Source organism: Rhinolophus sinicus, linkage group LG18, assembly GCF_036562045.2.
Source record: "Rhinolophus sinicus isolate RSC01 linkage group LG18, ASM3656204v1, whole genome shotgun sequence".
NCBI classification, from domain to species: domain Eukaryota; kingdom Metazoa; phylum Chordata; class Mammalia; order Chiroptera; family Rhinolophidae; genus Rhinolophus; species Rhinolophus sinicus.
In genome coordinates this window covers 12,424,495-12,447,769 of record NC_133767.1, presented here as the reverse complement: position 1 = coordinate 12,447,769, position 23,275 = coordinate 12,424,495, and the positions used below count along the sequence as shown (strand labels likewise).

The 23,275-nt window shown below is 53.2% G+C and overlaps 1 protein-coding gene across 1 annotated transcript in view; it reads right to left on the bottom strand.

Moving 5' to 3' along the window:
* The window catches only part of PPL (periplakin), a 45,957-nt gene extending 26,433 nt beyond the window's left edge, over positions 1-19,524 (bottom strand). The window contains exon 1 of the mRNA XM_019756411.2: positions 19,068-19,524. Within this exon, the coding sequence (XP_019611970.2) occupies positions 19,068-19,129 (62 nt within the window). The 5' untranslated portion in view covers positions 19,130-19,524. The remainder of the gene's footprint in view (positions 1-19,067) is intronic.
* Positions 19,525-23,275: the final 3,751 nt, after the last annotated feature.

Below are 23,275 nucleotides of genomic sequence, written 5' to 3'. Positions count from 1 at the left end.
TCCATCCGCCTGCTGCACCCAGACGTGGTGAGTCTCAACCCAAATATTTAACCCATGACTATTCGGGCCACCCATGGGAACCCGCAGTGTGGGTTAGGTGGGGGAAGCTTTGTCCCTCTCAGGCCAAGCCCAGCCCACTCCCGACCCAGGCCAGCTCCCAAACCAGCCCCTTTGCTGGTTGCAGCAGGTGCGAAGAAAGGGCCTTCTGCATCCCACCTTGGCTGGCCCATTACTCCAGTCAAAGCCCAGCACTGGAAAGGGAGGCGGGGGTTTGGGCAGAGACAGCCAGCCCCAGGGACCTAGTGGAAAACAAAGCAGCATGAGCTTGCTGTCAGATAGGTGTGGGTTCCAAGTCCTGTTGGGCTGTTTACTATTTGGACCATCTCAGGCAAGCATCTTACTCTTTTTTTTTTTTTTTAAGATTTTATTGGGGAAGGGGAACAGGACTTTATTGAGGAACAGTGTGTACTTCCAGGATTTTTTTTTTTTTCTCCAAGTCAAGTTGTTGTCCTTTCAATCTTAGTTGTGGAGGGCGCAGCTCAGCTCCAGGTCCCGTTGCCGTTACTAGTTGCAGGGGGGCGCAGTCCACCATCCCTTGCAGGAGTCGAACCAGCAACCTTGTGGTTGAGATGACGGACTCCAACCAACTGAGCCATCCGGGAGGCAGCTCAGCTCAAGGTGCCGTGTTCAATCTTAGTTGCAGGGGGCGGAGCCCACCATCCCTTGCGAGACTCGAGGAATTGAACTGGCAACCTTGTGGTTGAGAGCCCACTGGCCCATGTGGGAATCGAACTGGCAGCCTTCTGAGTTAGGAGCATGGAGCTCTAACCGCCTGAGCCACCGGGCCGGCCTAGCACCTTACTCTTAAGGTGCCTGCCTCAGCTTCTCCATCTGTCAACTGAGGATGACCACAGAGGCATCACGGTAATTTGACACTTACAGACATCAGACAGGTTCGCATCCCAATAGCATCCCCACCCTAAGTCCCAGGGAGAGGTTTGTATGCCCCTTTACAGATGAGGAAAACAAGGCTCAGAGATGTCAAGGCACTTGCCCAGGGTCACCCAGCTTGTGAATGTGGAGCCAGGATTATCTCCTTGGGGAGTCTTGCTCTAGAGGCCGCATGATCAAACACTGGGCTAAGAGCTACTCACAGGGATGTTAGGGAAAATTACATAAGCCAACATACAACAACAACCACAATCACCATAAAGTATGAGCTCATATTTACTTTCTATATGTCAGACTCTCCACCCACGTCATACTTAATCTTCATTACAAGCCTTCGAGGTAAGTGTTGGCTCAGTGGGTAATCATTATTTATCATCCCCACTTTACAGATGTGGAAACTAGGACCAGCGAGGTTCAGTAACCTTCCCAAAGTCAAACAGTAATTAAATGTCAGAACCAGAATTCCAACCCAGGCAGGTCCCAAGTCCAGGCTGATAACAAGCCCCTGTGACAATCCTGCAGAGTTCCCAGCACACAGTAGGCACTTAACAGATTAACTTAAAATACCAAGAGCCCCAAACCACAATGGGATACCACTTCTCACCCACTAGGATGGCTAGAATAAAAAAGACAGACAATAAGGCCAACCCGGGTAGCTCAGGTGGTTGGAGCTCTGTGTTCCTAACTCCGAAGGCTGCTGGTTCGATTCCCACATGGGCCAGTGCCAGATGGCTCAGTTGGTTGGAGTGCGTCCTCTCAACCACAAGGTTGCTGGTTAGACTCCCGCAAGGGATGGTGGGCTGCGCCCCCTGCAACTAACAACAGCAACTAGATCTGGAGCTGAACTGCGCCCTCCACAACTAAGACTGAAAGGACAACAACTTAACTTGGAAAAAGTCCTGGAAGTACACACTGTTCCCCAATAAAGTCCTGCTAAAAAAGAAAAAAACAGACAGACAATAACAATTGTTGACAGGATGTGGAGAAATCAGAACCCTCACCCACTGACGGTGGGGATGTAAAATGGTGCAACTGCTTTGGAAAACAGACTGGAAGTTCCTCAGAAAGTTAAACATAAAGTTGCTGTATGACCCAGCAATTCCACTCCTTGCTACGTACCCAAGAGAAATGAAAACATAGGTCCACACCTAAACTTGTACACAAATATTCACAGCAGCGCTGCCTACAATAGCCAAAAAAGTGGAAACCAGCCGAACGTTCATCAACCAAAGAATGACAAAATGTGGTCCAGCCACACAATGGAATACAATTCAGCCAAAAAAGGACATGCTGACACCTGCTACAATATTGAGAAACCCTGAAACCATTACGCCAGACTCAGAAGCTCACATATTGTATAATTCCATTGATATGAAATGCGAAGGGTACGAGGTTTCTTTCAGAAGTGACGAAAATGTTCTCAAATCGATTACGGTGATGACTGCACAATTCTGTGAATACACTAAAACCTGTTGCACTGTACACTTTAAATGAGTGAACTGTATGGTATATGAGTTGTATCTCAAGAAGGCCATTGCCCCCCAAATTGGCAAGTGCCATTTATAAGTGATAAGGGTTTTTTTCCCCTTCCTTCACCCTCTTGAGTCAGTACCACCTTTTATGCTGTTTTCTGTGGAGGCTGGGCCAGCTCCAGGTTACGTCCCGGTGCCTGGAAGATGGTAGCTAACAGAGGGTTGACCAGGTGCCCCGTCGGTGCTAAGCATGTAAAATACAGATTAGCTCATTTACTCCTACCACCCTCTGAAGTAGCACCATTCTTCCATTTTATAGATGGGGAAACTGAGGCACAGAGGCACGATTAGATAACTTGGCCTGAAGTCCCACAGCCAGAAAGCAGGACAGAGCTGGGATTTGCATCCAGACCTCTGTAGCATGGTTCCAGCACTTCCACCTTTGGGTTTGGGGTCCCTAATGAGTGACCCCAAAGGGTCCTGCATTCATCCCACCATCCAGCTGGCCACAGGAGCCGATATATATCCCTGTGAGAGCCCTGTGCCAGAGTGCAGGAATACAGGCACTTAGGGAACCCACAGGGAGGGGGTGAAGATCCCAGGAGGGCTGGGAACTGGCTGGGCAGGTCCAGCTTTTCATCTCATTATTAAACCACAGGGGCAGCCAGACGTGGCACCCGGGGGCCATCAGCCCGGCTGATGGAGGCCAAGATACAGCCCTTCCCCATCATCCTCATCCCAGTCCTGTCTCACCCACGCAGATGGCACTCACCTGGCACCTCTACCTACCCAGGATGGGAAGGGAGGGGAGGGGAGTGGAGGGGAGGGGAGAAGAGGGGAGGGGAGGGAGGAAGCGGGTCTGAGTGACATGCTGGGAGAGGGACACGCCCAGCCCTCCCTCCACTTACTCAGAAGTTTAACACAGACACACGTGCTGAGGGCAGTGGCCGGGAGCCCTGGAAGGCTTCCAGCCTCACCTGCTCATTACACAGATGAGCAAACCGAGGCCCTTAGAATCGAAGGCACCTGCCCCGGGTCACAAGAGGGGCAGCTGGTGTCTGGAGCCACACAGGGTTCAAATCCTGACTGCACCAACCAGTGGTGTAACTTTGGAGGGGCTGCCTGATGTTTCTGAGCCTTGGTTTTGTCACCTGGAAAATGAGGGTGGTATATCCTACTTATTAATAGTTAGGTGAGGTGGGTGGGGGAGGGCGGGGGTCACCTCTGGAAACACCAGAATTGAGTTTCAAAGACCACTTTGGGGTTTGAGGACTGAGCTGGAGGTTCAGAGCAGCATCTGGGGGCCCCAACGCAGTCTTGAGATTTAAGCTCACAAGTGGGGTGTCACTGCTGTTTCATCAGTGCCTAAACAGTGCCTGGCACACTGGAAGCGCTAAATGAAGGAATGCCGATCGCCTAGCACCTTGCACAGGCTCCAAAATGGGGACAATGACATTGATTCACACAATATGTATTCATTGCGTTTTTATTCCCTGCAGAGGTTGTTGCCATTGGCAACGAAAGGGAACCCTTACATTGCTCCCTAAACTATGCATGAGGTCCTACCCAGGGACCCTCATTCTCTCCTAGGGACCCCCACTTGCCAGTGGCATTAGGTCCTGTGAAATAGTTTCCTTTTGAAAAACAGTAATTTCACAGTGATGACTGCCAGGGTAACGCCACCAGGGAGAAGGCGCCATCCGCAGGGTGGGACTCCCAGCACCGAGGACGACACCAGATCACACTTACAGACTCCTTCCCGATAACGCATAACCTCCATCTCATCACCAGGGGCCAGCAGACAAACCCAGATTTGGGGCTGGTCTACAAAACAGCTGACCAGACTTCTCCAAAAGTGTCAAGGTCACAGAAGACAAGACTGGGAAACTGTCTGATGGGAGGAGACGAAGGAGAGATGACAACTAAACGCGATGTGGGACCCTGGCACAGAAAAAGGTTAATAGGGGAAACGGGAATTAGAAAAATGTTTATAGTTTAGTTTTGTTTTTTAAAGGTTCCTTCTATTATAGATTTCTGGCTTTGCTGGCAAAACCCTATAGGAACGGAGGCTTCTGGGTGACGGGGCATCCAGGATGCCCACCTGTGGACAGACAGGGAGGAGGTGGGATGCTGTGGCCCGAGACCCCACCTGGTAAAGCTGATGGGACCCAGGAGGTGGCTGTCCCCAGAAATGGCCTGCCCAGCCCAGTCCAGGCTGTGTCAGGGGCTGCAAGTGGGTTTCAGAAACAAGGTGATGTTCACACCAGCATATTCAGGCTGTTTCTCCAGAGAACGGGCCCTGGTTTTCTTCTCCGGGGCTAAGGAAGCCAGATTCTGGTGCAAGCCCAGGAAGCCCCAGGTTCTGTCCAAGGCACGTCAGGTAGCCCCGTTTATTTTGCTTGGCCTGCATGGGAGACTCCAGGGAAAAACGGGGGACAGGCCAGCTGGGGGCTGCCTGGCGCCGCCTCAGAGCCCTGGGGATGGGTTTGAGAACACACTCAGACACAAACAAGGGCTTTTCGGGTCTGAGCCTGCAGGCGCCAGCCTGGAACAGGCACTTCTTTGTGCCCCAAGATGTACTTAGAGGCTGGCACCGTGGGGAGAGGGCCTGGGAGCCTCACGTGGCATCAGGTACCCCCGCTCTGTCCCCAGGAGTTAGAAACTCAATAACTACAGTCCGACCTGCTTTACAGATGGCCACTCACAGCGGAGGAGGTCAGCTGCAAAATGGACAGCGGGGATGGGAACCCAGGGCCATGTGATGCCCGGTGTGGCCCAGGATGGCCCACGGCCTGGTCAGTGGGCCAGCAGGGATGCAGGGACAGAGATGGCACCGAGGTCACCATGGGTGCATCACATGGGCAAAGAAAGAGAACACAGGCATCTCAGGGGACCCTTGCCACCCACCCCAGTCAGCCCCACTTCTTGCTTCCGTTTTGTGCAGGTGCCCTCGCCCTCTCTCGCAGTATAGCTCCATGCAGTATAACCTAGTGGTGAAGCACCCGGACGGAAGGCAAATGTCCTGAACTTGAATCCTGGCTCAGTCCTTTTAAGCTATAAATTACTTAGCCTGGGGGAGCCTCAGTTTCTCCATCTGTCAATGGGGGTCATGGCACTATGCATACCACAGGACTGACGTGGGGTTAATTGAGAGAGTAGATACAAAGTGCTGCCTCGGGGGGGGAGCCCAGCTCTCCACTTCTACCTGGGGTCATGATCCAGGGATGTGTGTTCCTTTTAAGGAGCTGATAAAAGCCGGCAGCTGAGGCCGGACATCAGAGCCCACCGGGGAGCTAAAAAAAGACTCCGGGCCACCCACGCCATTCACACTGGTGCTTGTGCCAACCCAGACACGCTCTGGTTCTGTCTCGTGGCTACTGCCTCACCTGGGCGTGGGGAATTCACAGGTACCCTCAGTATTTGGAAATGTCTCCTCCAACTCCTGCAGGGAGAGGCTGGTGCACAGATACGGGTAATGAGTCTGCCGGTGGGAGGCAGATCCCAGGCTTGGCCCAGGCTGAACCATCTTGGGTTTGGGCTCAGGATCGTGTCGGTAGGTTTGGGGATTTGAGAGGTATGGAGTGTTTCCACCACGGGGCGTCTGCTGCTCTGAGAACTCTCTCCTGTCTGCAGGAGGGAACTGCAGAAGGGAGGGTGGCAAGGACCCGTCTACCTGGTTGTTCAAGAACCCCAAGACCCACCCTGATCCCCGCCTCTCCCTCCCTCCCTTGGTTCCACCGGGGAACTGCTCCCCGAGCTTCCATCCTCCCTCTGCCCGTATGGTCTCCACCTCATCAGTCACCAGCTCTCACCTGGACCAAAGCAATGGCCACCCCAGCTGTCTCCCTGCACCCAACTCTTGCCTCCTGAGCCAACTTCTGCACATTTGTGAGGGGGACCTTTCAACGATGCAACCAGATCACGCCACTGTCTGGCTTCAAACTTGCTGGTGCCCCCAAATGCTCTCAGAATAGTGGGCCACCCAGGCCCACAAGTCACCCCAGGAAGAGCGCCACCCCCATCCCCAGCCCTCATCCCCGGCTGGGCAGAGCTCTTTCCTGCCTCAGGGCCTTTGCACTGGCCATGCCCTCTGTGTGTGTCTGTTCATAGATCACCTCTAGGACCACCCTGGCCGAGACTCAGTCTCCTGACCACAAGCTCAATTATCCCACGTGGTCTCTCCATGTCCTTCCCAGGCTCAGCAGCTTCCCAGCTGGGAAGTATCTGCTTCCCAGCCCCCTGCCCCAGGAGAGACCTAGGCCCTCCAAGGACACCATGCATGGCCAACCCTCCAGCCCGCAACAGAGCCTCCCTTGCTTGCTGCCATCAGCTCTCCCCATCCAAGTCATGTTTCACCAACTGGCCCATTCTCCTCTCTATCCTGCCTGCAGGGAGGGAAACTGAGTCAACCTGGCATGGGGAAAGAACACAGACGACAGTATCACCCCAACCTGAGTGTGGGCTTGGACAGGTTCCTTAGCCTCTCTGTGCCTCAGTTTTCTTGTCTGTGAAATGGGGATAAGAACTGATCACACCTCAGAGGATTGTGACAATTCAAGGAGATGATCCTTATAAAGCACTTCGGACATGGCTGTCACACCACGAAGGCTCAGGATTGCTGGGGCTTTTGTCTATTTTGTTCACTGCCATGTCCACAGCACCCAGCACAGAGCTCGTCCCGGCAACAGGAGCATGAGCTGAAGCTGGCATTCAGAGTAACGATGCACATGATTTCACCTGCCTGGCCTTAATGTCCTCGTCCATACAATGGGGTTATGGCGTCTGCTAGCCAAGTAGCAAAGAGAAAGACACCTTCAACAGGTGGGAAACATCCCCGAGGGGGCTTGGGGATTAAGTCATTTTCAGTTTAAGGCCCCGCTGTCCAACAGAAATAGAATGTGACCCATATTTTCAGCTTAAACTTTGCTAGTTGCCACATAAAAAAGTCAAAAGAAACAGGTGAACTTAATATTTATATATTTTTCTATTTAACGTAACTTATCTAAACATGATTTTGACAGGTAGGCAATAGAACAACATTATTCATGAGATATTTTAGATTCCTTTTCTCATACGAAATCTTCAAAGCCTGGCATGTAGTTTTCACTTGCAGCACGTCTAGTGTGTTCTAAGCACATGTCACGTGGCTAGTGGTTACTGTGCAGGATGGTGCAACTCAGGGTGATTCTGGGGCCTCTGGACCACTTTGCTCTGAGCCCATAGAGACTATCAGTTCTGCGCTAATGAAGCTGACAGATGTTTGGCACATCTATCTGCCTTGCTCAGTGCCTGGTACCGTGTTTCCCCAAAAATAAGACCTATCCAGACAATCAGCTCTAATGCGTCTTTTGGAGCAAAAATTAATATAAGGCCCAGTCTTATTTTACTATAACATAAGACCGGGTCTTAACATAATATATAATATAATATAACATAACATAATATAATGCAATACTGGGTCTTATGTTAATTTTTGCTCCAAAAGACGCCTTAGAACTGATGGTCTGGCTAGGTCCTATTTTCGGGGAAACACTGTACCTGGGGACACGTAATAAATGATCATTCCCTCTGCTCCCGGCCACTTTCCCACCAGACCCACACAGACTGGCCAGACACCTGCCCATGACCAGGTCTTGTCTATGGGTCCCTGGCTGCCTGACTTCAAAACACTCCAGGGCTCCCAAATGCGCCCAGTAGAGCGTGGTGCCTGGGTATGGTGTGCCAGGGCACGCAGACCACGGCCTAACACCCTATGCCAGGGCCCCAGAGCTGTAGCATCCTTACCCACAGGCCATGCGGCAGAGCCGGGGGCATTTGGCTTGCTCCCCAGCCATCCTTCCCTCCAGGCTGGGAGAATGGCCTCTTTCCTGAACCGCCACTCTGGGGAACAGGTCACACCCCAATGACTGCCCCAGCTATTCCTTCGTGCCCCAAACTGTTCTGTTTCTCTGTCGGTCACAGCCCAACCTGCTCTCTTTTTCTGCGTGAAGAGATGGGAACTGGCAGAGCCAGGGCATTCTGCTGGGGTCAGCCCTCCATCCGTGGTCAAAGCCACCTCACCTTCCCGGCCTGAGTCAGTCCCCATGTTCTGTCCCTTGATCACTTCTACAGTTCTTCCCTTTGGGGGTTAATTCTGCTCTAATGGGTGTGCACAAGCAGGCAGGACCAGAAGGCATCAGCCGTGGAATGTCTGGAATGTATAGGAGGGCACACCTCTCCCAGAACAAGCCAAGCCTCTCCCAGAGCCCAGACAAGGGGCCTGGCCTTCCGCTGGCAAGCGTCATCCTCTTCTGGGTCCCACCTGCCTCCAGGACCAGTCAAGCCTGAGCAGCATTGTAGAAACCTCCAGACCTGGTGGGAGGCTCACCTTGGGTGCTGGGTGGTCTTCACCTCCACCTTCTTTAAACACTACCTGGCTGAGATTGCGAAGGCTTCTCACTCTTGGACATTTGTCCTGTCCCCAACACAAAGGCACACACAGTAGGCACTCAGGAAATGACTACTGAATATGAACAACTCAACACAGAGAGCACCTACTAGGTGCCTATCGCCTGTTCAGTCCTTTCATGCATCACCCATTGAAATCTTGCAGCCCTAGGAGGTAGGCACCCTTATAGTTACTGGGGTGCTTTCTTAATCCTGCCTATTAGGCTATAAACTTTTGGACAATAAGGACGTACTTGTATTTGGGGGGGGCCTGTCTTTAGCCCTTAATTCCAGGTCTTGCATAGGCTCGGGGCTCAATCAATAGGTGCTGAATTGAGCAGACATTTTATAGCACATCCACAACTCCTGTCTCCCCATTTTCTCGATGAAGCTAACTGAGGCTCAGAGGGGTTAAGAAACCTGCCCAAGGTCACACAGCTGGGAAGGAGTGGTGCCGGGATTTGTACAGGCTCCAGAGTCACCTCCTTAGAACAAGGAAACATCAATACGGATCCATGAACAGAGAGACTAGGGGAGAGAGAATAGTGTAGTAAGGTGTTCACCGCCCAGGGAAGGCATAGCGATTTGCATCCTGTTGACCTCTTCGTCGGTACCATTATTCCTAGTGGTTGGGTAACAACCAGTGATGGCAACTGAGGTGGAGTCATTCTCCTAAGATGCCACCAAAAGGGGCTCCCAGCCTGTCCCTCCCTCTGAGCAAGCCTTGGGGAGGGGGGAAGGCACACCTCTCTGGGTCACACCCTACCCAGTGCCTGACACACGTTCACACTTTGATCTCACAACAACCCTTGAGGGCAGGTCTATAATTGTGCCCATTGCAGATGAAGAAACTGAGCTCAGGGAGGAGGGGCCACAGGGTTAGCAAACGCCTATGCTGGGGACTGCTGCCACCCCAGCTGGCTTTCTAGATGGCCGATATTTTTAGATATTCAATATTGCTGAATAAATTTTCATGTTCACCTCCTAACTCCCTGTAATATCTCTGCCCCTCTTACAGCCCCTGGGGATAGGCCCTTGTCCATTACCAAACTCCTATAGACAGGAGTTACTGAAGACGTGCTATAAAACATCTGTTCAATTTAAAACCTCTTTACTGAGCCCGAAGCCTATGCAAGGCCCGGAATTAAGGGCTATAGAGGGGCTCCCCCAAAAGATGAGTAAGTCCTTACTGTCCAAAGGTTTACAGCTTAATAGGCAGGATTAAGAACAGCACCCCAACAGCTATTATTACAAAGACGCAGATCACCGGGCTCAGGGTATTTTCATTTACTCCGTTCATTCAGGCCTTATGTCTTAATTTTAATCGTGAGCCTATAGCTCAGTCCACTAAAATGCAGGAAAAGAGCACAAAGGAAACACAGAGAAAGCGGCATGATAAATAGGAAATACAAAACAACACAGCGGGAGTAGGTCCAAACACATCCGTCATTACAATAAATATGAATGAGTTATACTTGCCTGTTAAAAGATAAAGACCCAGAGAAGAATACGAAAATAAAACCAAAGCTAGTTCTAGGCCATTTTATAAGACACATACCTGAAAGGAAATGATATGGGAAGGTTCAGAATGAAAGACTAGAGTGAGACAGACTGAGCAACTGCTACTGAAAGGGGAAAATGAGATGCACGTAACTCTAAGACAAGATGGAATGAGGCAATCAGTGTAGCTATGTGGCTGCACAACAAAAGACCGATGGCAGGGCCCCGCCTCAGAGATTCTGACTTAACTGGTCTCCAACAGGGCCTGGCCCGTGATTTTAAAGCTCCTCAGATGACTGACCAGCAGCCAGGGCTGGGAATGAGGAAACAAACCACGGCAATGAGTTACAGGACTAGGGGAAGCAGACTGAGGAAGGAGCCCAGATTTCTACAGGAAGGAAGTCGTGTGAGAAAGCACCCAATAAATACCAGATTGATTGGTCAATTGACTGATACTCTCCCTACCAGAAACTTCCACGGTAATTAGGTAGTAAATTCCTCCACACCCAGGCATTAGTCCTGGGGAAGTAGGTCCTTAAACGGAGAGGGTTGTTGGTATGGGAACTATGGCTCCCTTTCACGGCCTAATGTGTTTCCGCTTAGAGAAGGCCACCCCGCCTCTGGCTCGTGTCAGGTGTGTGCTTTTGGGCTCTTGTTACAGACACACACAGACATCCAAGCCATTTTGGGTGACACCAGGGCACGTCTTGAAGATTGTTGCAACGCTTAAACGGGGCTCAAGCTGATCTCGGAACCCTGGGTGTTAGGACAGCATTCCACGTTTAAGATCCCTGAACCAAGAGCACTAGCCTCTGTTTATCAAGCCCCCACTACGTGCCTGATAAAATACACACGTCATCTCTAGTCTTCTCCACAATCCCACATGCTCCAATTCACAAATTCAAAACAGATTTTCCACCACTGTTTACTGAGCACCTACTACATGCTAAGCACCATTCTGGGGGTTCGGGAACGACCACACAGCATGCAAAGTCCCTGCTTTCATGAAGCTTATACTCTAGTGATGAAGAACAAAGCCCAAAAAGGGGCATGAATGTGGTCATGGCACAGTTGACAAATGGCACAACTGGGCCTGGAGGGTGGGTTCTCAGTTCCCAAACCCAGGCTCTTCCTACTCTCCCCACCTTGCCCTCCATCGCTACCCATGGGCCTGAGCTTCTGCCTCAGTAACATAGAGGTTTGGCTGCCCATTTTATACTTGGGAAGTCAAATTCCTTTTCCGGAGCAACAGTAACTGGAGCCCTGTTTTCGGTGGCACAGACTCAGAAACCTTCTTCCACCTTCAGCTGGAAACCAGAAGTCCCCACGCCCTGGACAGAGAAAACCTTAAAAGGTATGGGTCTGAAATCTGAGCCCAGGCAGCTGGGACAACAAAGAATTCTGCACACAACTGTTTCCTGCAGCTCCACACTCTTCCAGGGTCAGCAGGCCATGGGTGGAGCTGCCAGCCAGCGAGCCGCCTGGCGTGTGTTTATCTCACAAAACCCCTCTGCCCAGGAAAAGGACGACTGGCAGCAAGCTGGGACACCCTGCCAGCCAGCTTGCCTGCTCCCAGCTCAGAATGCCCAGGTCAGACCACCTAAGAGTCCTCGGGCAGGTTACTGAAACTCCGAGCCTCACCTGGAAGAGAAACGAGGGGGGTACTATCTAAGGAACACAACCTAAGTATAATTTAGGGCAGTCGTTCCAAGCTAGGACTCAGCCTCAGAGCCTCTTGCGTGTTTACACCTTCCCCAGGTCCTTTCCTCACACCCAGAATTTCCATTTGTGTCTCCCCATTCCACAACCTTCCTACCTGCGCTCCATTCTTGCTCCCCAGGCCTTGGGTAACCCTCCGCTCCTGAGGCTACCTCCTGCTCCTCCCCCATTTCCTGTATCTTCCTGTTGACTGGATGCTGAGATTCAGGGCACCCTCCCAGCTCCCACTGCCAGCTCTGCTTGTCCATCCTACCCCTCACTTTAAAAAAATTGAAAACGCATGACCTAACTCGAATATGCAGAGAAGCATCCTACCACCTGAAAAGAATCCTACCACCACGATTTAGCTGATGTTCCCATGTTGCCATATGAACCCAGCCCCCGCTTCTTGGCCAGGGTGTGTGAGCACGCACTTCAGATTTTGTTTACAAAGAAATAAAATGCTATCGTACATTATCCCTTCACCCCCTCCTTGGGGGTAGTGTAATTTTGGAGCTACTGGTTTCTTCCTAAGCCTGTTTTATACTTTCAATACGTATCGGTACGTGCATCTAGAAACATTATATGGAATTGCATGGTGTGTATGTTTTTAAAAATGTACACGAACATGCTCTTTGCACCCTCCATCAACTTGCTTTGGTCTTGCAACATGATGCCTTCTCAGGTTCATGCACATGGATGCACACCTTGCCGTCTCATGCTCTTCAGTGCTCTTTCGCTTCTGCTCCTAGATGCCCCCTCCTCCAGAAGCCCACCGGGCTGGCTCAGGGCCCCTTAGCCTCCACTATCTCAGCTTGTCACCTTGCATACTGTGTTTCCCCGAAAATAAGACCTAGCCAGACCATTAGCTCTAGTGCGTCTTTTGGAGCAAAATTTAATATAAGACTAGGTCTTATGTAAGATATAATATAATATACACAATATTATATTATATGTAATATAATATTACATATAATATATGTAATATTATATTATAATATATATAACTATATAAGACCCAGTCTTATATTAATTTTTGCTCCAAAAGACGCATTAGAGCTGATGGTCCGGCTAGGTCTTATTTTTGGGGAAACACGGTAGTTGCCGTCTGTTTACTGAGCTCACAGAAGGTGAACGGACAGGGGTGGGGGTCAGTGGGCACCCTCTGCTCTGGCCCTCGCATTCCTGTCTACAGGTAAAACCCAGCCCCCGCTTCTTGGCCGGGGTGTGTGAGCACGCACCAGTGTGTTTGTTACTGGGAGATGTTTAGGGATGGAGAGACTCTTAGCAAGCAGTCCCCAGGGCTTACCCTCATTCACTCACTCAGCACATGGGCCACAGCAGCCAGTCTCTGGGGGAGACAGATACTCATCCTGATCTGGCCACCACACACAGTCCTATGGCTGAGATAAGAGCCACAAAGGAGACGGGAGTCTCCAGCAGTGAAGTTAGGGAGGGATTCCTTGAGGAGCAGCAGTGAACCATGGAAGAGGAAGAGGAAAAGGAAAAGCAAGCAAGTGAGGAGGGGTAGAAAGAGCATTCCAGGCAGGGAACAGTGGGCAAAGGCCGAGTGGCTGGATATATTGGGACTGGCGAGGGTGAATGGTCTGCATCCATGCTGGGCAGGGAGCAGCTCCCAGGACCTGAGAGCAAAGGGCAGCCTGGGGCAGGGATAAAGCAGCAGGGGCAGAATCAGATTTGCATCTTGCAAAGAGCTCCCTGGCTGCCATGGGGAGAAGGGACTCGGGTGTTAGGGTGGAAGCAGGAACTGTGATGAGGCTACTGCAGTGCCCTGGTGAGAGGGGCTGGTGGCCCAGCCAGGGCTGCTAGCTCTGGAGACAGGGAGAAGTTGGGGAAAGGGCAGGGCTCGACCTGCAGATAGATCCAGCCTACCTAGAGGCAGAGAGCGGTGCCAGGGGCCTCCCTCCCAGGCTCAGGAGGCTGCAACACAGAAGACCAACCAAAAGCAGAGAGAGCGAAGACCAGAGGCTATTTCCCTCTTCCTGCTTCTGAGACAGGCTGCAGCAGGCCGGGGCAGGCAGACTGGGAGGGTGGCAGGTTGTGGTGACACGCTGGGAATCCTGGGTCCTCCCTTGACAAGGAATCTTGGAAACGCTCTCAAAGGTAGCTTCTCCCCCAGCCCCCAGGACCCTCCTGATTCCCCTCCCCCTACTTAGGGTAATGCCTAAGTGGTGTGAATTGAACTAAACCTCTCCCCCAAAACTCCCTGTCCCCCGATGATTGCCCCTGACAAGGCCTGAAATGCCACCATTAGCAGCCATCCTTAAAGGTTCAGCTGTTTCTGTTCTGAATCTAATTTATCAGGTCTCATTCCCTCTGCCAAGAGGACTGGGCAAGTGAGGGCGAAGGCAGAGAGAGGGGAGGCAGAAAGTGTTTCTGGGGCGGAGTCAGTGAATACAAAAGCCAAAGCCTCCACCATCTGGCCCTGGCCAGTCCCTAGACAGCTGCCACCAGCCCCAGGTCCTGGTGGGGAGACCTAGTTTCCCTCCCCAGGGCCCCCAGAATCAGCCATTTGTGAGCTGTGGGCCCGAGGTGAGTGCCTTTACTCTTGGTCTCAACGTTACCCTCTGTGAAATAGGATACCAATGACAGGCACAGTGTCAGAATGAGATGCTGTAACACCCAGGCTGTGCCAGGCACATAGTAGGTGCTTGAGAAATGGCTAGGCAGGTTACTGAAGTCTAATCACCCATATAGTTAGAGGTAGGCTTTGCTGACAGGGAAAGCCTCCTTGTCAAATTGTTCAGCCTTTCCAGCTGTCACTGATGTGGGCTAGCGTGGTAGCAGTTCAGGCTTTCCAGCTGTCATTGACGTGTGCATGTGTGTTTCCATGTGTCTACCTAAGGATGGGGGAGGTGATCCACATGAATGTTGGGATGGATGGATGCAAGTCAGCTGATCCCATGCCCCACCCAGGCTGCAGCCTCCACAGCTGGAAGGAGACCAGCTACCTTGTCAGCTCTGGGCTTAGCCCAATCTTTAAGAGCATGTGTGATTACGAATACTGGCCGCTATGGTGTACCGAGCACTCACCACGGACCAGGCCTAGGGCTGGGCCCATCACGCACATTTTCTCGCTTGATCCACTCAGCGACCTCGCCAGCTGGGGAGTTGCTATCACACTCCCATTTCACAGATGAGGAAACTGAGACTCAAGAGATATTAAATGACCTGTCCAAGGCCACACAGCTTAAGAGAGGCAGAGCTGGGGCTTGAACTCACACCTGGCTACATCAAGCTCTATGCTCTTAGCCACCAAGAGGTTCAGGGTACCCTGAGGAGGGTACATGTCCCTTACACTAGCCTCCAAAGCCTCGGGCCCACCTCCCACGCCAGTTCCCCAATTACAACTGGGCCATTCTCACAGCACCCTGCCCATGCAAGGTCGGGAGGCCAGTCTAGGCTGCTGGGTGCTTACTGGGACCCAGGTTTGGGTAGAAGAGCAAGACTAGTCCCATTTTACAGATGGGAAGGCTGAGGCTCAGGGAGGCCAAATTTCTTTGCCAAAATCTAACAGGTAGAATTCAGTCTAACTCCAGAGCTGGATCTTAACCACTCCACTCCTCCCCACGACAGGTTGGACACCTTCCCCAGCAAGTCCTCCCTGGTCTCCCAGGTCTCCACCCTGACAGCTCTCACTTCAGACCAGTTAGGGACCAGAGCCACTGGGCTGGAGACTTCTGTCCAGTTCCATCCCGCTGGCGACAACCACCCCCGAGACGTAACCACCCCCGAGACGTAATTAAGCAGAACGCCATCAAGTGCAGGGAGCTTGTCCATGCCTCTTCCATATCCAGGAATCGCACCCTGGAGTCATGCAGTGCATAGCCTGTCCATTGGCATCCAGTTCAGGCACACAGTAGGCGCCTTATCTGCATTCGTTCAATAGTTATATTCATTATAGCTGCCATGGACTGAGACCTCCTATAATTCTTAACCCTTTCCTACATTATTTCATTAAATCCTCAGCCAACTATATTACCAGGCAGGTGCTATGTCTGTGCCCAATCTACAGGTGAGAAAACAGAGGCACAGAGAGGCCCAGCAGCTCACCCCGGGTTGCACACAGGAAGTAAGGGCTGGCTGGGGCTGCACTCTTAGCCACAGAGCAGGAGGGTGGGGGCAGGCCCCCCCCCCCCCCCCGCGCTGGGCTGGACACTGTCCTCCGTGACCTGCACCATCAGACACTGTCATTAGCTCAGGTGTGAACATCAGCTCCCACACGTGTCATTAGAAACCAGGGCGACAGGAGCAGTGAGGTTCACACCCTGTCCAGCCCTCCCCAGTTTCAGCTGCTAAAGGCTGACAAACAGGGAGGGGCAGTTTTCTCTGTGGGGGTGCTCCGTTCACTAATTTACGTTTGTGCAGGTCAAAGCTGCGACTGTCTGGGTGTGATGGTCACAACTCCTGGCTCCTGGGGACCCTCAGCTGGGGCGGTGATGCTGCCTGGGTACCTCCTATGTGCCTGGGGTATTCTCTCCACTGTCATATTTGCTCCTCCCAGCATCCCCATGCAGGAGCTAGGAACAGCGTCCCTGCTCTGAAGACAAGGAAACTGAGGCTCAGAGAGGTTCCCTGACTTGCCCACAGCAGATGTGGCAAAGCCAGGATCAGAAACGAGGCATTCTGCCCCAGGGCCAGAGCTCCTGTCCACCACACCATGCTGAATCTCAGTGACAACCCCACCCTCCCCTAGAAAACAGAGAGAGACCCCCAGAAACTCGGGGTGAAAGAATAACTTGGCTCAGTGTCCTATGACTTATGACCACATCTCAGAGCTACAAGTACAGGGCTAGTAGGTAACACACAAACGATTCTTGTTTAGATAATGGGGCAAGAACCTGTCTCCCACTTGTCCTCCACGCACAATCTGGTCCATGAACTTGACCCCCTGGAGGGTTAGGAACAGAGCGGTGCACTGGGCTGGTGAGAACACACAGGGGAGCATCTGGAGCCTACTCAGGGCTGTAACTGTGTGAGGCCATGGGAGCTGAAAGGAAGGATGTCTCACTCTATGCTGGGGAGAGAATCGGGAAGGCTTCCTGGAGAAAGACACCTCTAAGCTGAGATCTGGGATCCATTATATCAATCAGTCAGCCAAGGGTGGCCGCCCTGGGCCAGGAGTATGGACGGGGCGGGACCTCATGTCCTTGCCATCCCAGGCCCTCAGAGTCTAGGCAACTAGAAAGGACGGGAATCCTTCCTACCCTCTGCTGGGAAGGCTGAGTCCCTCTCAGCTTCTCTGGGTTTATTATAACCTTCTGTTAGGTCCAAGCCCAGGCCTTGGGGGACTGGACGCAGGGCGAGGTCTGGCCCATCTCCTGGTGTGTGGGTGTGTGCCTGAGTGAAGGACTGGAGGGGCCGGAGTTTTGATGGGGGGGAGAACAGTACAGTCTTCTGTGGCTGGCACAGAACATGGAATTGTGCAATGCCTGAGAGAACAGCACAGGGACTGGACAGGACCCCAGCTGGGTTTGAGAGCCAGCTGGACCCAGCCACAAAGGAACAGTATGCAGAGCCCTGCCCCATCTCTGGGATTGTGAAAGACCAAGGAGGTGGGGGGGGGGGGCTCTGAGGGAAGAGGAAGAAATGACTGAGCAAGAAACAGCCCAAAGGAGAGGTGGGGGCGGGTGGGACCCGACAGTGGAATTTCTGAAAGGGCTGGAACTCAAGGGAATGGAGTGCCCACACGCCCTGCGCCAGCACCCAGGCCCCGAAGCACCTGTCGGACAGGTTGGCCTGGGCTGGACCACACGGGTGGGGTGGGAGCCCTGGCCAGAGTCTTCTCGCCTTCATCTGGGGCCTGGGAGGGAGTTAGGAGCTGCTCAGGGGCACGGGGCGCCAGCTCAGAGTGAGGGTGCCCTGGGGTGGATACTCAAGCAGGTGGGCTGTCCAATTCTCTAAGTCCCCTGCCTGCCTGAAGCCCCTTGTCAGGAGAAATTTGGTCAAGTGCTCCCTCCTAAATGGGAGGTCCCACCCCATTTTCCCTAGAGAGGGGACATGACAGGGGCCAAAGTCCCATCCCCTGCCTCAATCTCAGCATCTCCACGAGGCTCCCCTAAACCGGTTATTAAGTGATTACATTAGGCTTATCAAAACGGACGTGGGCTGCCCTCTCAACGCAAACACATCAAGACATGTCATTCCCTTCCCAGGCCGCCCTGGGAACCCTGGGCTCAGAGAAGCTTCCAGTTTCGGGGCTGGTGGGGGGAGGGCCACGCCCCTGAGAAATCGTGCAGCCAGAAAAGGTCCTGAACCGCCCACTCATTGCTATTCCCGGGAGGTGGGAACAGGAGGTACCTCAGCCTGTGCCCCTACACCCAATCGACCTCGCACCCACCGGTTCCTTCTGGCGAGGCTCGAGGGCAGGGTGGCAGGTGGCATCCCCTCACCCAAGGCGCCTTCCCCACCTCCAGCCTCCCCAATACCAGGAGCACCCGCGCGTTCTCCAAGAAGCCAGGTGAACGCCCCCCCGCCACGCCCCAGCTCAATTTCCCCGCCCCTTTCCCTTCTAGAAGGTGCTTCCTAGGGCCCCTGCGCCCACCCTCTACCCCCGCCTTATGTGTAGTATTGTCCGCATACACCGCTCCCCACCCTGGTGGTTCGTTCCTGCCCAAGAGCACCCCCGGCGCAAGGGCGACCCTAGGGCAAGGTGCTCCCCTATGCCCCCAGCTCAGTTCCCCAGCCTCTAGGCGCTAAGCCAGTGCTCTTCGGGTTTCTAGAACTCTCAGATGCCAGAAACGCGGTGTTCCCTCGGGCGACCCCAGCCCATCCCCATCCCCACCGCGGCGGGGTTTCCCAGTTCAGTTCCCGCGTTCCCGCGCGTCGCGCACTCCTGGCTCAGTTCTGCGCCCCCGGGCCTCCCAGGACCGTGCTTGCGGGGCTCCCTGCAGCCCTCAGGGCCTGGCCGTTCCCTCCACGTCCCCCGGCGGCGCATCCCGGCCCAGTGCGCCCCCAGCTCGCGGGTTTGGCGAGGACGTCTGGGCGCAGCCTCCTCACCTCCGGGTGTGCACCGTGGGGCTGTATTTGCCTTTGTTTCTCTTCTTGAAGAGCGAGTTCATGGTGGCAGTCGGGGTGCGCGGGCGGTCAGGCAGCTGGGCAGTAGGCGGCGGGAAGGCCCTGCGCGCACCCAGGGGCGGCAGCGGGCGCAGGTGAGTGAGTGGCGGCTCCGGAGCCCGACTGCGGCGCGACTGCGGCACCCAGTCACTACTCGCGGGGGGCGGGGCGCCCGCCAGCCACCGGCTCTCTGGGCGCTCCCGGGAAGGTGGTGCTTACCTTCCCGGAGGAGGGGCCACCGGACGGGCGGTGCTTCCAGGCGCGTTCGGCGGGAGCGAGTGGGGTGCCCGGCCTGGGCCGGGGGTGGGGATACGGGGTCTTGTCCGGACACCCCGTTCCCAGCCCGGGCACTCCAATGGCTGGGCACCGGGCGGGGTCGCACAGGCCGCTTTTCCTAGCACTCTCAGCCCCACCCTCTCCCCCAGGGCCTGGCGCGCCCCCTGGCTGAGGGACATCACCTGCCTCTCTGCTGCGTCTTGTTGGCTAACACTCAGGTGGGCTGCCCAGATCGGTGTGGCAGAGTCGGGACACGGGTCTCTGTGCCCCGGATAGCTAGTGAATTATTACACTCAGGTGGTAGCCGTGTTGATGGCAATTGAGAAAAGAGGGCTTTGGAGTGTGCCGCCCAACTTCAGATGCTGCCGCCACAAACGGTCTGCTGACTCCTTGGCAAGTCTTCTTTAGCACTCCCAGCCTCAGTCTCCTTATTTGTCAAACAGTGACAACCGCCCCCATCCCACAGGGTTATTAAGAGATTCTTGTAGATAACTCACACAAAGCACTTAGCACAGTGCTTGGCCCAAGTCTGCAGGAAGCTTTGCCATCATTATTATTGAGCCATCTAGGGCAGACAAAAAAATCCTTTGAAACTTTAATAACTCCAGGCCCTGGCAGGCTAGAACTATTTCATGGCTGGTCATAAAAGCTGCTGGATTCCGGTTCAGAATAGCCACATTGCACAATTCTGCCAGCATGTGCCCGGGTGACACTGTGTGTTGCTGTGCGCCTGGGGTAGATGGGGAACCAGTGTGTACCCAGGGCACAGTGTGTGCAGTGGAGAAGGCTGCAGTTGGACAGACACTAAACCCAGTCCGACTGTGAGCCGGAAAGAGGCCCCGACAGCTGGAGGGCACTGGGAATTCTGAGACCCTCTGAGAAGGAGATGTCAGAAAGCAGCGAGACATCACGGCCAAGGAGCTATTAGGACGTAGAGGGGCGCAAGGAGGTCTGTGGGGGAGGGAGGCAGGAACTCCCACTGAGCACCCACAGTCCTCAGGCCAGTCCCTTCACCACCTGTTTTTTAATGATAAAATAAGGAGGTTGGTGGGGAAGTAGATTCCCAAGAGCTTACCCTGCCCAGACCCAGCAGCATTTGAAAACACCTAATGTCCTTTGGGCCTTCTCTTATTTCTGCCACCAAAGGACTGCAGTTTCAGTGTTACAGAGACTCTAGGAAACCTTATTCTTAATGGGGCATCTGTGGGTGGGCTTAAGGGGGTCTGTGAATCCCCTACAGTTGCTTTCAAAGTGTGTGTCCATATGTGCGCTTGTCTGGGGGAGGGTCTATCACTCCCAATGGATTCATTCATTCATTTACTAATCCAACATATACTTGCTAACACTCTCCCAGCCTTGGCTGCCTGGTTCTGCTACATTGATGAGAAAAGGGAAAACCCCATAAACAGCAAAGGGCCTTTCTCTTGGGGGAGGGGGAGGGAGATTCAGCCATACTAATAATTTTTAAAAATTGACGACCCTTAAATTAACTTTTCAAGTGTCTGGGAAACTAAAAAGGATACAGGGCCCTGCAAGACCCAGTGGCTCTGAGGTGTGCATCAGAATCCCCAGGGGAGTTTGTGAAAATGCAGATTCGAGGGCTCTGAGCTCCTAACTAGAGAGTGTGGGGGGTGGGGGGGTCAGGAATCTGAACTTTTGGCAAGTCCCTCTCTGAGAAGCCAGCATGGAGGCATCCTGCCTGCAGCCCCTCCCCGCCAGCTGCTCAGGTGGGGAGCCCTAACAGACCTTTCTGCCAGATCTAACCCTGCCATTTCCCGTGAACTTGGCTGTGCCTGGCTCCTCTCTCAGGTGCTCCTCCCTCCCCCCCCCCCCCACCTCATCCCCAGGCGTGGAATTAAACCACCCGACAGCGAACGGCTTGAGCAATTGCCTCCATCCAGCAGTGAATTCCTTTCCCAGGTCTGAGGTTAGGACAGGCCTCAGTGTCAGCCTCCAGCTAGCTGACACTGAAGGCAGATGTCAGGGAAGAGCCAAGGTTTCAGAGCACAGGTGGGGGGCCCACCTGGGACCCGCAGAAGCCTCAACTCAGCAGAGAGCTTGTACCCAGAACCCCTGCCCCACACCTCATGTGGGCTCCAGACAGGGGCTCAGGAAGGAAACTTGTTGGCCCCTCTGCTTTTGCCCTTGTGGCAACTCTGCCTGGAAACCCTTTCCTTACTCCCATTACCTTTTCCTCATGTGGGGCTAATCGGCTCTCAGGGGATGCTCAGGGCAGCACTGTTGCTGAGGAGGAAGCTATGTGATGGCCAATGGGAGAGGATGGTTTAAAAACAACAGCAGGGCACATCCACCCCGGGGAAGACCCTGTCGGTGGCAAAGGAGAGGTGCTGTGCAATACTGCTGAGGCACTTGTAGTCAGGCGTCAGAAGCAAAGTGCAAGGGACACAGACGGTGAGGGAGAGAAGATACGTGTGTACATGCACAGAAAACTTCTGGAAGGATCCACAAGAAACTGTTAGCCGGGAGTCCCCTCGGGAGGGACGAGAAAAATCTGACTTTTCATTGCACACCTTTTTATAGTTGTTTGGATTTAATTTTTTATTTATTTGAATTTTTTAAACATTTCTTTTGGATTTATTTTTTTTTTTTTTTGGTATGTGCTTGAATTGCTTTTTTAATGGCTTCTTACAGTTACTTAAAAAAACTCGCTTAAAAATGATCCAAGTCTGATGGTGGCTGGTTAGGTCAGTTGGTTAGAGTACGGCGCTTTTAACAACAAGGTTGCCGGTTCGATCCCCACATGGGCCACTGTGAGCTGTGCCCTTCACACCTAGATTGAAACAACTACTTGACTTGGAGCTGATGGGTCCTGGAAAAACACACTTAAATAACTAAAAGTTTACAATGACCCAAGTCTGACATTCCCTCTTCCCAGAGCCTTCCCTGCTGCTCCCTCCCCTGCCACCCCTCAACTTCGTGCCCCTCTGTCAGTACCCACCACACTCTGTGGTGCTAGTAACTTCCATCCTTGTTGGAAGAGGTATTGGGAGATACTGGTGGATAAGGATTATGGAAGATATGAAATTTGGGGGAACTAGAACCCACGCTGGGGAAGGAAGCCACTCTATTGTCCAGTTGCTGAGAGCCTGAGACAAAGATACAACTACAGAGTCCCCTGGGATAAGTCTGGGAAGAAGAGCCTTGTTAGGGCTCCAGAGATGGGGAGGGAGAGCCCTAGATCGGAGCCCTCACTTAGTCCCTTTCAGCTGTGTGAATGTGGGCAAGTCATTTTGCCAGAGCCTCAGTTTTCCTCATCTGTGAAATGGACACAACTGTAGCATTTCCCCCCCACTCCCCGTCACAGGGTGAGCTCCCATTTGTTCAGCACTTGGCATGCCCCCTTGGCAGTTAGTGAGAGTCCAACAAATGGGGAGAGGGTTACATCTGTAGGTGGAAGTTCGATGCTTAGGGGGTTGAGGGGTACAAGCAATTACAAGAACTTTCTAAATCTCCTTTTCCCCCACCTCCTAGGAACTTGAAGTTCAGCTTACGGGAAGGAATTAGACCAGGGACTTCCAGGTTGGCAGGCTCATAGCTCAGCTGCTCAGTAATAGCCATAACATTGATGATATTAATGCCATTTCTCATTTATTGAAGGTGATTCTGTGCCAGGCAACATGGCATGTGTTTGACACACCTAAACTGATTGATTGACCCCAAAGAACCCCCCACGGGGGGGGGGGGAAGAGCTCTTATCTCATGTTCCAGGGAAGGGCACTGAGGTCCTGAGAGGTCTGTGTCAGCTGGGCTGGTGCCCCATCAGCCTGGTCAGCCTGCTCCAGAGCTGGAGCTCTCAGAGCCCCCACCCTCTCCACCCTGCCAGGCTCTGCTGACTCAGCTGGGCCCCCGCCCAG